The sequence below is a fragment of the Ustilaginoidea virens genome, chromosome 1 (assembly GCF_000687475.1).
Source record: "Ustilaginoidea virens chromosome 1, complete sequence".
Taxonomy (NCBI): Eukaryota; Fungi; Ascomycota; class Sordariomycetes; order Hypocreales; family Clavicipitaceae; genus Ustilaginoidea; species Ustilaginoidea virens.
In genome coordinates, this window is record NC_057316.1 from 7,230,851 (window position 1) to 7,243,485 (window position 12,635).

At 58.6% G+C, this 12,635-nt stretch overlaps 4 protein-coding genes across 4 annotated transcripts; all 4 read left to right on the forward strand.

Moving 5' to 3' along the window:
• Positions 1-1,407: 1,407 nt before the first annotated feature.
• Positions 1,408-4,832, forward strand: UV8b_01719 (uncharacterized protein; the record flags this gene model as incomplete). Its single annotated transcript, XM_043139217.1, has 8 exons — positions 1,408-1,528; positions 1,637-1,681; positions 1,771-2,289; positions 2,350-2,697; positions 2,832-3,113; positions 3,251-3,804; positions 3,955-4,433; positions 4,586-4,832. 8 exons carry the CDS (start codon positions 1,408-1,410, stop codon positions 4,830-4,832), a joined length of 2,595 nt encoding a protein of 864 aa, XP_042995151.1.
• A 1,003-nt stretch (positions 4,833-5,835) lies between these two features.
• UV8b_01720 (uncharacterized protein) lies at positions 5,836-7,037 on the forward strand (the record flags this gene model as incomplete). The annotated part of the gene is made up of 3 exons (XM_043139218.1): positions 5,836-6,055; positions 6,292-6,450; positions 6,610-7,037. The coding sequence occupies 3 exons, from the start codon at positions 5,836-5,838 to the stop codon at positions 7,035-7,037; spliced, it is 807 nt and encodes a 268-aa protein (XP_042995152.1).
• Positions 7,038-7,474: 437 nt separating this feature from the next.
• UV8b_01721 (uncharacterized protein) lies at positions 7,475-7,708 on the forward strand (the record flags this gene model as incomplete). The annotated part of the gene is made up of 2 exons (XM_043139219.1): positions 7,475-7,543; positions 7,598-7,708. The coding sequence occupies 2 exons, from the start codon at positions 7,475-7,477 to the stop codon at positions 7,706-7,708; spliced, it is 180 nt and encodes a 59-aa protein (XP_042995153.1).
• A 599-nt stretch (positions 7,709-8,307) lies between these two features.
• UV8b_01722 (uncharacterized protein) lies at positions 8,308-10,621 on the forward strand (the record flags this gene model as incomplete). Its single annotated transcript, XM_043139220.1, has 2 exons — positions 8,308-8,592; positions 8,729-10,621. 2 exons carry the CDS (start codon positions 8,308-8,310, stop codon positions 10,619-10,621), a joined length of 2,178 nt encoding a protein of 725 aa, XP_042995154.1.
• Between the last annotated feature and the right edge of the window lie 2,014 nt (positions 10,622-12,635).

Sequence of the window (12,635 nt, forward strand, 5' to 3'; positions counted from 1 at the left end):
GTTTCGCTCGCCATGTGACCGACGGGGTCAATTCATTGTTGGCTTCTCGGCCGTACGCAGCGCGCTGTCGCAAACCACTCTTTCCACCCCCCTCGAGGGGATAAGATAAGTAAAGCAATGGATCCCTAGTGCGCATGCTATTGATTTCGTGCAACACCAGGACGAGAACATGCCCAAGGGGCGGGACTCATGGCCCTCGTATCGATGCTACCAACTAACTGCTGCTGCGCCGTCATACAAGACATGGAATTTGGACTCGTCCAACTTTTCTGTGCCCGGGCTTGTCGACGTCTCGCCTCGCCTCGCCTCGCCTCACATTGCCTTCAGTCCGTTCGGCCTCGGTCAATCCAAATCCAACTGTTGGGCTGCGTCCAACGTTGCTTCGCAGGTGGCCCGGCCCGCCCCCAGCTCAATCTAACTTGATAAACGCTTGGAAGCGTGGTGGCACGCCAAGTCTCCGGTCTTGGACCTGGGCCTGGCAGCGCATCGCACGCGCTTCAAGACTCGAACGGGCAAAGAGTCAAAAGGGCCGCGGGTGCTCAGACATGTGGCCTAGGTTAGGTGTACCTTACCTACCTTAGGTACCTTACCTAATTTGCCGACGTGACGTGACGCGCAGACTGGAGGTATACTGACATGTCTGGTACCAGACCCCCTAAGCAAACACGCCCCAGTGCCCCCGTACCCCGTACTTTGCCCATGTACGGGCATCTCCCCAGGCACCTTCGCAGGCACCTTGGGTCAACGTATTGTTTGACACCCACCAGGCCCCTACCCGAGGCTGTCCCAGTGCTGTCCTCCCCCACATTGTCCTCGCGTGTAGTAACCGAGTAGTCTGCGACGACTAAAAACTTGCCCAGGAAAGTCCATGTCGATATATAGTCTGATGGTCTGATAGGGCCTGGTACGTCTCCACGAACCTGTCTCACTGACCAACCACTCTTGAGGCTTGACTCTTGGCTGTGCCATTGCCTCAATACTACTTGAGCACCTCCCAGCGCATACACACACACCAACCCTGACCCAGCGGCCACAATTTGCGAACCCCCCCCCCCCCTCCCCTTCCCTTCCTTCCTTCCTTCCCATTGTACATAGTATCGGCTTCATGTCGATTTGCCAAATGTTTGCCGCCCCCCTTTCCTTCCCCTTCCCCGTTTCGCTTCCTTCCTTCGAAAGAACATCGCCAACCGCAAGGCGATTCGCCACTTTCGCAAGCCGTCCAAGCGGCTGCCTCTACCTCTACCTCTACCTCTTCCTCTGCCAAGTTGCATTCCCTCCATCTCCTCTGCCTCTGCTGCCCGTACGTGCCTTGACTATTTCGATTTGGCACATTTCGCTGCCACCACATCGCTGCCGACGGCCCGCGCGCGCGATTCCTGCTTCGCCGCCCACCGCCCACCGTCCGCCATGTCCACGGATCCGTCTGTCCGCCGATTTTTACCGCAGGATGCGCACAACCTCCAAGCCGCACAAATGAGCTCGTTTCACTTTGCGACGCAGCAGTTCCCCCATCGGGAAACTCAAAGGAGTCAGTAGTCCCCGTCATGTTGCCTTGCGCACAGACTTGCGAGCTCTCCCCGCAACGGGCCGTAAGTCTTCACCTCGGCAGGCTCGGCTGACCACTTTATCACCACAGACTATGTCTTCGTTGATGAGCACAATCGCCACAAGCGACTCAAAGGTAGCGTCAAGACCTTTTTGCGTTGGCCAGTCGTGGTCCTTGCATACGTTGCGTACATGCTAAAAGGCACATGCTTTCGTTCGCTGCAGTGATGAGAGCGTGCGAAGGCTGCCGCAAGAGGAAAATCAAGTGCGACGCGGCAACCACCAATACCTGGCCATGCTCGGCGTGTATTCGACTGAAGCTGCACTGCGTCAAGCCCAACGGATACGACGGATCCGATCTAATGACGACGTACGGCGCTGTCTTGGGCCCTCCCAGTCAGTTTCAGCAAATATCCATGCCCACAGGGCAACTGAACCACGACCCTTCCAAACCCTTGCCCGATCTGTACGCCGGCGCATTTCCAGACAGCGACCCGTCCGTCTTTCAGCAAGCTCATTTCGACTCAACCCATCATGTCCTGAGCAATCTACACTACACAACAGTCCCTGCTCCGGGGGCTTTGGACCCGGGCTATGGTGGTCCGAATCCGTTTCCCACGCCACCTATGCATCAAGGACAACACAAGCAGGATTCGTCACCGGAAGCGCAGTCCGTCGATTCTTTCCAGCAGCAGGGTCTGGCTGATTTGCTGGGCGGACTCAGAGTGGACGAGATTGGAACTGGTAAGAGCTTCCTGGTCCGTCCTGCCCCCGCGCTTCACTTGGCTGACGAGGAAATTTTAGCGCCCTATTTACGGAACAAGGCATCGTTTCGTCGAGAAGAGCAGCCCGCCGTGGAAGAAGATGACGACTACGGCTCCATCCTGCCCACGGGTTCCAAGTTTCCCGGACACAAGATCAGAATTCCGCCAGCCCTGATGCCGGAGGAGTCTACCGCGCTGCACCATTTCGAGCTGTATTTCCGCCACGTGCACCCGTATGTGCCTGTGTTGGATAAGATTGTCTTTTACCAACAGTGGCACAACAACCGAGAAGCCATCTCGCCTCTAGTCCTGGAGGCTCTTTTCGCCATTGGAGGGCGGTTGGCAGAAGAACCCGCAATGGGCCAGCAGTGGTTAGCACTCGCATCGAGTACGTATCGCAGTCCTTTTTGGATTTCTTCTTGCCTAGTCTTTCTCATTGTCGCCCGTGCATTGTGTTGCACTGTGCTGTGTTGCATTGTGTCTGGGGTAAGCCCTTTTCTAACCACGTCCTGCTTCGAATAGGGCACGCAGACTCCTTTATGGATGTGCCGAGATTGAGTACGCTCCAGGCCTTGTTGATGATTCTCAAGGCCCGCGAAGCAGCACCCAAACGCGGATATTTCTACCGATCCTGGATGCTTGTTGTCCAGTGTGTGCAGATGGGGAAGGACCTGGGTCTGGACGAGCATTTTGAGGACCATCAGGCTGGCATTCCCTGCGATTTCACCGTGGCAGAGTGCAGGCTTCGGACAAGGATATGGCAAACCATCTTTGTTTGCGAGGCCATGATTGGTAGTCCCCAAGGCAAGTAGAAGTCTCCGCACCCCAAGCGCTGCATCAAACACCATGGTCTGAAACGAATAACGGGGGCGGTGACGGCTCAAGGGAACATGAAGTTTTGGCACGGTGGCCCCCTTGAAGCTTAGCTAACTCCGAGGTAGGCCGACACGATCTGGCCGTAACTCAGGAGTCGGTCGATTTCCACGTGCCGCGACCCGTCCCAGGCGGTGACGACGGCGAGCATCAAGTTTCCAGGAACTTCACTTACCTGGCCCGTCTCGTCCGGAACATTCGAAAGATGAGCCTGGCGTATGCGAAACTGAAGAGAATCAAAGAATGGGCCGTCAACCCGGAGTTTCAGCAGCTCGAACAGAGCATCTCGACGTATCTGACGGAGCTGCCTGCGGACATGGCCATCACCTATCCACAGGACGGGTCACCACCGTACCTAACCTCATCGTTTTACGGAAATCTTCACTCGTATTACCATCTGTCGCAACTGCTGTACCATCGGCCCATCCTGTCATTCCTCGATCCGACCACAAACGAAGCCCAATGGAAACACCACATGATGATATGCTACACTTCGGCCAAAGCTCTTTGTCGGTTGCAGGAAGCTATTCTGAGGTCGTACGGCTTGACAGACCTGCAGAGCATGCAGCGCGGTTTTAGTTTCACATTATACGCTGGGTTAACTTGCATCGTCATCCACCTCGTACGTACATGCACGGGAAGAGAGGCAGCGAATAAACAACCCCCTTCTTTTTTTTTTTTTTTTTTTTTTTTTTAAAAAAAAAAAAAAAGGAAGGAAAGAAGAAAAGAAAGTAGGAAGAAAATCCTTGTTTGCTAACGCGCTCAAAAACAGGTCGCCATTGTCTCACCAGACCCGGATCTCAACACGGACGCCCGAGAGTACTTTCAGCGTCACATGAGGTTGATGGAGACGGTCATGGAGGCTTGGCCGATGCCAGACCTGCAAACGCAAATCGATGCCATTCGCGAAGCATTTTCGGCGGATATCCGACGTCCCTTTGTTCTCAAGCCATCGTTCCCCTATGGCAGCCCGCGTCCTTCCCAGTCAAGTCCCCCGAGCATGGGCACGTTGGCCTATGCCGGCGCGGCGCTGGAGCAGCATCTGGATCCGCCGAGCCAGCAGGCCAGCTACACAAGCCACCCCATTACACCGCCCATTTCGGTGGGCCCGATAGATAGCAGAAGCGACTCCCCAGCCGTACAGTCGCTCGTGATGATGCCGCAGGATGGTGGCCATGGGGCGGACCTGCAACAAACAATGAGCCTGGGGAACAATCCGCCGCCAACCTGGAATCCGGCGCGGATTTTCGAGTACGTTTTCTTTTTTTATTTATTTTATTTTATTTTATTTTATTTTATTTTATTTTTTTGCCGAAGCGCTCTAGCAGCTTGCTTGAGCCGACCTTTGCCCCCATGTAAAGCCGAGCCATGTGAATCGCTAACATCAGATTCCTCCCACACAGACATTGGAACGCCACATTTGGTGCACCGGGTCCGGCAGACCAAGCCTCCGCGTCAGGGCCGGCCTCGGGCCAGTCGTTGTCGCCGAGCACGGGGCAGCTGGCTCAAGCGCAATACGCCGTGGCAACGTCGGCGCCAAACTTCATAACCCCGGCCATGTGGCAAGAGTCGGTGGCCAGCGTATATGAGGGGGGTCTCAAGCGAGCCTGGGATTACGACGGCGGCATGGCAGACCTGAAACATCATTAAGGCATGATTCATGCGCTGCGCCTGCCCGATCAAGCCCCGCGTGCTGCCGATGCATTGACTCATTACGCGTTACCACTAACCACTGCGCATTTGCCGTCCTTTTGCTTTTGTTTTGGATGCGCAAACTCGGCCGCGGAGTCCTGGGTTGCATTTTGGGTGTTTGTTATTTTCCTGCCTATTCGTCCTGGGATGCGGATGACGCAGGGAGCTCATTTCGCCGGCCAAGGGAAAGCAAGACACCGACTACGACGAGCGAGTCGCCCGTCAAGGGGGCTTTTTTTTCTGTTTTTTTTTTTCTTTTTTTTTTCCCTCGTCCTTTACTGGTGGATTCCAACTGCAGCCATCCCGGGGGTGCTCAACGAGTTTCATTTTAGCGAGGCATGACAGCAGTGGCGTTATACCTGGTCTGTCGGGCGGCCATTTTACGAATTTCCACGCAGGAAGCTGTCGAGGCCCGGTCGGCTCCTGTGATGTAGGATGAAATGAAGCATGTACAAGTATTGTTTCTGGAAGGTTTCTGCGCGGTAAAGAAAAAGAGGACTGGATGGCTGGGCCTGTGGATGGACATGGAGCAAGCACAAGCAGCCTTGAAGGGGGGAAGTTGGGGGGGGCCGAGTCGACAGCACGACCGTAGGGCTAGCGGGACTTGCCTGAGGTCAATTACCTAGTTCTTCCGGTTGATGGTCGTGGATGCATTTCCTGGTGCAGCGTTGGCAAGTAATCGTGCCCCCGTGTTCTCTGATGCATGCAGCCTGTATGACTGGCCGTGCGACTGGGCATTTAAGGCAAGGCATTTAATGGTTGATGGCGTCTTCATGATGCACCAGACTTTCCAATCAACGTGTTGAACGCGACGAGCCAACAGTCGTCGCTGCACTGCTGCTACAGGGTAGCCGCGCGCACCTCGCAATCCTCAATTGATTGAGTTGACGCCTCAGGTCTCCCACCTCCCCAACGTGCATCCCACCACAACCTCTGGTTGACTGGTCCGTCACGCACCACCATGCTGATACTCGGCATCCTTGGGCCCCGAGCCTCTGCCCGCGCCTGCGCCCGCGCCCGCGCCGTCTCCATCGCGCATCCGCCACGGCGGTCGCTCCAGCCTCTGATCCCGTGGGCGCACCCGCCGCCACCGCCGCCGCATGTCTCGCCGAGACGCCACGCCGGGGGGACGGCAAACGCCCAGGCCGCGAGGGCCAAGGCCGCCGTGAAGGGCCGATGCGGTACGTCCCCACGCTTTGCCCCCTTTTCTTTTTTTTCTTTGGTCCTTTCCCTGGACGCGCGACAGCGGCGGGGGGGAGACGCGAATCTGAAGTGTATCGAGGGAGAGGGTGAAGAGGGAGGCGCGAAAAAAAAGAAAAGGGGAAAAAAAAAAAAAGAAAGAAAGAAAGAAAGAAAGAAAGAAAGAAAACTAAGGGTGGTGGAGTCGATGGTGGCAGAGCTGACGAGGGCAGGGCAGAAATCCCGGAGCGGCTGCTCATCTACCACGCCGGCAGGGTCAGAGTGGCCTCGCTGGCCATGCTGAGACTGACGAGCTTGCTGCTCGGCGCGCTGTTTGCGCTTGTCGTTGTGCCGAGCTACGTCAAGGCGGAGAAGCCGCTGGGCGACACGGCAGCCGGTATGTTTTGAAACCCCCCCCGACTTCGCAAGGGGGGAAATCAGGCCCTTCCCCCCGCGCGCGCGTGCCCAGCCTGCCGAGGGAAGCCAGCCGCCGTGCCGAGCCTGCAGAGCAAAGCACAGAGGGAACCAGAACTGACAAGAGGACAAACGCCCACAGTTGCCGTTGCGGGCGTCGTGCCCGTCCTGTTCATCGCCTACACGACCGGCCCCATGGTCACCCACATGCACATCCACCTCCCGCCGGCGGCGCGCGCGTCCCGCCAGGCCCTGGAGCGCTTCGTGCGCGCCATGCCGGCGTCGACGCGGCTGACCCTGACGACCATGAGCCCCATCGCCAAGCCGAGGTACAGCAGCGCCCGGGTGGCCGACCTGGTGCCCGTGACGAGGCGCCTCGGGCTGGTCAACTACGTGCGCGACGCGGCGGCGGAGAATGCCACGCGCAAGTGGTACATGCACCGGGCCGTGGGGGGGTTCTACGTGCAGCCCCAGCCCCGGACCCGGACGCGGACGACGGGCGCGACCGCCGGCGGCGTGGACGGGTGGATCTGGGACGCGGCGCGGAGCCGGCGACGAAGCTCGCCGTGACGGGGGTGGTTTTCCGGTGTTGGGGGGGGGAAGCACAAAAAGAAAAAGAGGGCAAGGGAGATGGGCGTCCCAAGGTTGGCTCTGGGTGCGAGGCGGGAAAGCAAGAGCAAAGAAGATGGATGCTGGCTGGCTGCGAGGCGAGCCTGCGGTTACCTTGGCTGGTGCTTGTGGATAGAGTTTTGCGCCGCCGTCGACGCCGAACTTTGCGAGCGTCTGCGTGCGTCGCCGACGGGTATAAATAAATGCCGGCGTCTTTGGCCTGTCGCGGTCTCCCGGATTTTGGCAAGCTGGACAGTCGGAGACTCGAGACACATCAAGACATTTCTCAAACGAAAAGGAAGACTTGATCGCATACACTGGTCCGCAAACATTTCCATTGACACATCCATCAACACACCACACATCAACACTCCTCGTCCAAGTATCACATTCTCAACATGCAACTCTCAGTCGTTGCCGTGGCTGTCGCCCTTGCTGCAGCAATCGTCTTTGCCGTCCCCGTCCAGGTAAGTCCCCCACCGCTTCCAGCCTTTCCCTCGCGCCATCCTGACATGCAGCAGCAGCAGCAGCAGCAGCAGCAGCAGCAGGCTCGGCAAATAGTTGCCGTGGGCTGGCTCAACGATACAGCTCAGCCGTTTGACCCCTCCAGGATGGCGTCGGTGGAAGACTGACGGGGTCCGTCTTGACTATCGGAGGATGTGACGGGCAGTGGGACAGACGGGATGGACGGAACGGCATCATGGAACGGGGGCTTCTTGGGTATCTATCTGTGCTAGTAATAGTTGCTGCGTTGGGCGCGTTGGGCGCGTTGCCCGCGTTGCCCGCGGTTTAATGGATCGGTTGCTGTCTCGGACGCCATGTGTTTTGCTGTTCCTCGTGATGATGTGATTGCTTGAGCGGTATTGATGCCGTGAGATTGGCAGCTGCCGCGGCCGTCGCCGTTCCAAAATGCTGTCGTTGGAAAGGTACATGTAAAGGAGCAACCAGCTGGCGGCATGGTGGTGGCGGCTGGCCGGGTGTTTCAAGAAGTCTGACCAGACCCAGACCCAGACGACCCGTACGGAGGAGACCCGCCTGTCCACGCAGCCCTTTGCCTCTTTGCCTTTTGCCCCGTTCAGCTGAAAAGAGGCGGATGGGCCTCGTGGCGACAACCACCAACGCTGCCGTCTCTCAGACTTCAACGTCGCCCATCGTACCCAGCACCCAGCTGGCCATCCCCCCATCCCCCCATCCTCCCATTCTCCTACTCGCACCAGGGCCGCCTTGCAAAATGCCCTCGCTCCATCTGCCCGGCTGCGGCCTCCCCGTGCACCATCTGCCATCCCGCCACTTCCCAGTCCTCATGGGGCTGGCGGAAACCGACTTCAAGGCCCTGACTCTCACCATCCGCGAGATTTGCCTCATGAGAGCCGTCGAGGAAATCACCAACAAGCCCGACTGGTGGGTCAAGGTCAAGCAGCCCGACGTTGCCGACAAGTGGAGGCTCGAAGCCCTGGCCATGGACTGGGCTGCCTATCACCGCTTCGCCGACTTTACGCCCGCAATGGCTGACGCCGTACGTCTTGCTTCCCACACCCCTCCCCTCCCCCCCGCCCCCTTTCTCCCTCTCCGTCGGCTGCCGAGCGTCGCAGAATCGGCCCGGACCAGATGGGGGAGTTCTCGGCATCCAGCTCACCCCCCTTTCCCCGCAGTGCATCGCCGAGCTCAAGCACAAGGCCGACCTGTACGAGAAGACGGGCCTGGTCCCCATCCTGGACTACTCCGCCGCCGTCATCAAGTCGGACAGCATTGTCCCCGACGGCCTCTGGCAGAGCCTCAGGCTAGCCGTCGCGCCGCTCGAGCAGGTGCCCGAGCTGGACAGGGACTGGCACCCGGGCAGCAGGCAAACGGTGCTCAACCTGGTCCACCCGTCCCTGTGGCCGCTCGTCTACGGCAGATCCAGGGTCCTCACCGACAGGCGGGTAGGCGTCGACGACGCGCTGCGCAGCTGCGGCACGGGAGCAGTCATTCCGGAGCCGGACGAGGCGCCCGAGGGCATGGCCCACTGCGTGTCCACCAGGTTTCAATGGCTTCCCTGCGACGTCCTGGTGCGCGAGGACGGGCGCGTCAAGGTGGAGAGCTACATCAACAACTTGCATCCGGTCAAGCACGCGGCTCTGTACCCCGTCATTGAGGAGTTTATCGAAAAATCGCTCCCTGCCTGGGACGTCTTGTATCGGTGGCCGGATGAGTTTGCCATGAGGCGGCTGTCGACGGAGCGCGCCAGAGTTCGCTGCAGAGCCAAGCAGACGTGCAGGAAATCCCACTACCCTTGCACGCCGAAAGCGAGGCCGACGAGGGATGATGAGCCGCGGCGACGGAAATGGGAGGATGGCTACAGCGACTCTGAGATTTCCGAGAGCGACGCGGACGACGGGGACGACGAGGATGGCGAGGACGGCGAGGACGACGGGGACAGCGAGGACGGCAAGGGCGGCAAGGACGACGAGGACGACGAAGACGGCAAGGACGAGCAGGTTGTGCAACCGGAGACGGCAGCCAAAGCTCACCCCAGAAATCGGATCAAGGTCCTGGGCCATCTTGGCCTAAAGAGCCGAGATGAGTCCGAGTATGATACGGAGCCGTCAGCCGATGAAGACCATCAGGACAATGACGTCGACGCTTCCGACGACGAACAGAACGGATCCGACGACTCGGACTCGGACGTAGAGCGCAACCCAAACCACATATCAGAGCGCGACGTTAAGCGTCGCGACTTTTGCTGGTTCAACAAGACTCACCCTGTCGTTGCGCCCGAGCCGCAAAAGCAGTGTCCAGTCCGGCTGCGAGCCGACCACGTCCCAACCTCGGACTTCTTCTCCTTCATCCCCCAGCAGGCCGAGGGCTTGCCACCCCGCACCCGTCGTCTCCAGGTCATCGTCAAGCTCGCCAGCATCCATCTCACGCCGGAAAAGCCCGCCTACGACGGCGGGTCGTGGCACGTGGAAGGCCAGCTCAACGAGCACATCTGCTCGACCGCCCTGTTCTACTACGACAGCCAAAACGTCACAGAGAGCCGCCTCGACTTCCGCACAATGGCCAACCGCGACCAGCTGGACGAGTACCCGGCCCTGGCCTACGAGCAGTACGACTGGCGCACCATCCGGCGCCTCTTTGCCATCGAGTCGCCGGGCGGGGGCTCGACCGTCCAGGAGATTGGCAGCGTCCTGACCCGCGAGCGCCGAGCCGTCTTCTTCCCCAACGTCTTCCAGCACCACGTGAGCCCGTTCAGGCTCGACGACCCCACGCGGGAGGGCCACAGGAAGATCCTCGCCCTGTTCCTGGTCGACCCCGCCGTTCGGGTCATTTCCACGGCCAACGTGCCGCCGCAGCGGAGGGACTGGTGGCTTGACCAGCTGGACTTGGGCGAGGGGAGGCTGCCGCCGGAGCTGGCGGACATGGTGTTGAGGAATGTCGATGATTTCCCGATGGGTGAGCCCGAGGCGAGGGCGTATCGCGCGGAGCTCATGGCGGAGAGGTCGGCCAACGAGTGGAGGGCGGCGGACAAGATGAGGGCGGTTGAGTGGAATTTCTGCGAGCATTGACGGGGCGGCGGGACGGAAACAGGCGAACGGCGGATCGCCTTGTCCAGCAGATCCGCCGCCGCAAAAGCGTCTTCAACAGCGAACAGCCTCGGTCAATTGCCGCTGGGCATCGCGCAACCGGCCGCCGAGACACAGTGGGCAAGCGGTTCACCGTAGCATTTCCGGGGGGCCTGCATAGGTGCCGCCAACAGGGAGAGCGAACAACTTTGCCACATGACTCCTTGGTAGGTGTTGAGGGCCATGTTCATAAGCTCTGCTTGAAGCTCTGTTTGAGCAGCCTTTGACTAGCCGAGCTGTTTGCGAGCCGGCCCTATGAGTCACGTAGCAGCCTCACGTATCAGGCACAGCGTCTGCTATATAGAGAGTCATTCCCTGCCCCTCTTCTAGATGGCTACGGTCATCGTCTTCCTTTTACAGCATCATTGCCGCTGCTGCATTTCGCATTAGGCCCGCGTAAGGATGTAATGACTGTGACGTGGCCATCGCCGCGTCATCAGCTCAAGCTATCAAGTCGGCTCGCAAACAGACCGGTCCTCAATTTCCATCCGCGAAAGCACACGCTTTCCTCCAAGACTCGTTCCAGTTTAATTCTCCTGGTGGTCGGTCGCCCAGATGAGAGCCAGACATGTTGATATATCTTGTTCATTCACATCATTTTGTAGGCGGTGAGGAAATGCTATCATAGGTATCTTGTGGTACGGCCTAGTTGCTCCGGAAAACGCGCCGCGCTTTAGCGAGGCCCCCTGATATTCGGCAATGGCGCATGCTCACCCCGGGGAGGTGGCCTCGCTCCCCGACGGCAAGCTTGGGCTGGCTGTTTCCGGCTGTTTCCGGCTGCTTCCCAATGGGTCGTGACAAATCCTGCGGTCAACCTAGCTGGTCTCGATTCGCACGCGATCAGTAATGGCTTCAGGGCAAGACGTGGCAGTTCCTACAGAAGTCGTCCGAATCGACAACGAGGGATCGGGTGATTGCTGCCTGGTATGTTCCGCACGTATTCCTTGGACCAGCGGTTTCGACGTCTCGTCCTCTTACAAGGCACGCAAGATCAAGCTGCACGTATGGCAGGGCGGTTTTTTCAAATGCGGCCGAGGCGGCGACGCGGAGGGTGCACGCGCATCTCGAGCGACGGAATCCCGACTTGGTCGCGCGGGAGGCTTGGTGTCGGAGACGCCGCGAATCAGGACGCCTGGCGGTTTTTTTTCTTTGCTGGCAAGCGGCGCTGTTTGGCCTGCCGGCGGCATCTTGGCATCTGCCTTGTAAACTTGCAAAGCATGGCCGTGATCATCTCGATCCTGTTGCGCATGCCGAGATGAGCGGGACGAGGGAGACTCGGAACTTTGCGGTATTCCTCTAGCGTGAGTCAAGGGCCTCGAGGCAAGGCAGCTCCCGCCGATGGGACCAGCTGCGTCAGGGCACCCCCCGGGGGGGGGGGGGGGGGGGAGTAGCGATTTCACATGTGGCGAAGCGGGACGATTTGTAATATGTATGACGAAATATGCCGAAATAGGAGGCTGAATGATACTTGATAATTTTCTCCTGATAAGCATTTGAGCTTTTACGCAGGCGGCTGAATATCCAACATTAGCTCCACCTGATAACTCGATCTGATCTGATGAAAGCGGGTTTCCTTCCACAAGCCCCCGGCCATGCCGTTGGCGCGACACTCGCAGAAGCAGGAATTGCGAAATAACACGTTGGATGGCTGTCATCACTACGGCGAGACATAGCCGTCAAGTACCGAACGAACTGGCGAAGCCGATCACATGCTGGGGTCTTGCAGCTGGATGGAGCAGAAACCCGTTCGAGTGCGTAAAGATGCCGGGAAGGATTTTTCGAACATGCAGGGAACGCTACCGCCTATGGAACTTGTACCGCCGCATGCATTTTTCTATTAGCGACGTGACCCTCCTTGTCTTTACTGCTGCGAACCTTCTGAAGGTGCGCATATGTGGAGGGAAGTCGCGATATAATTAATGCCGCCCTTGACAATGTGTTCTACAAAGGCCTATAC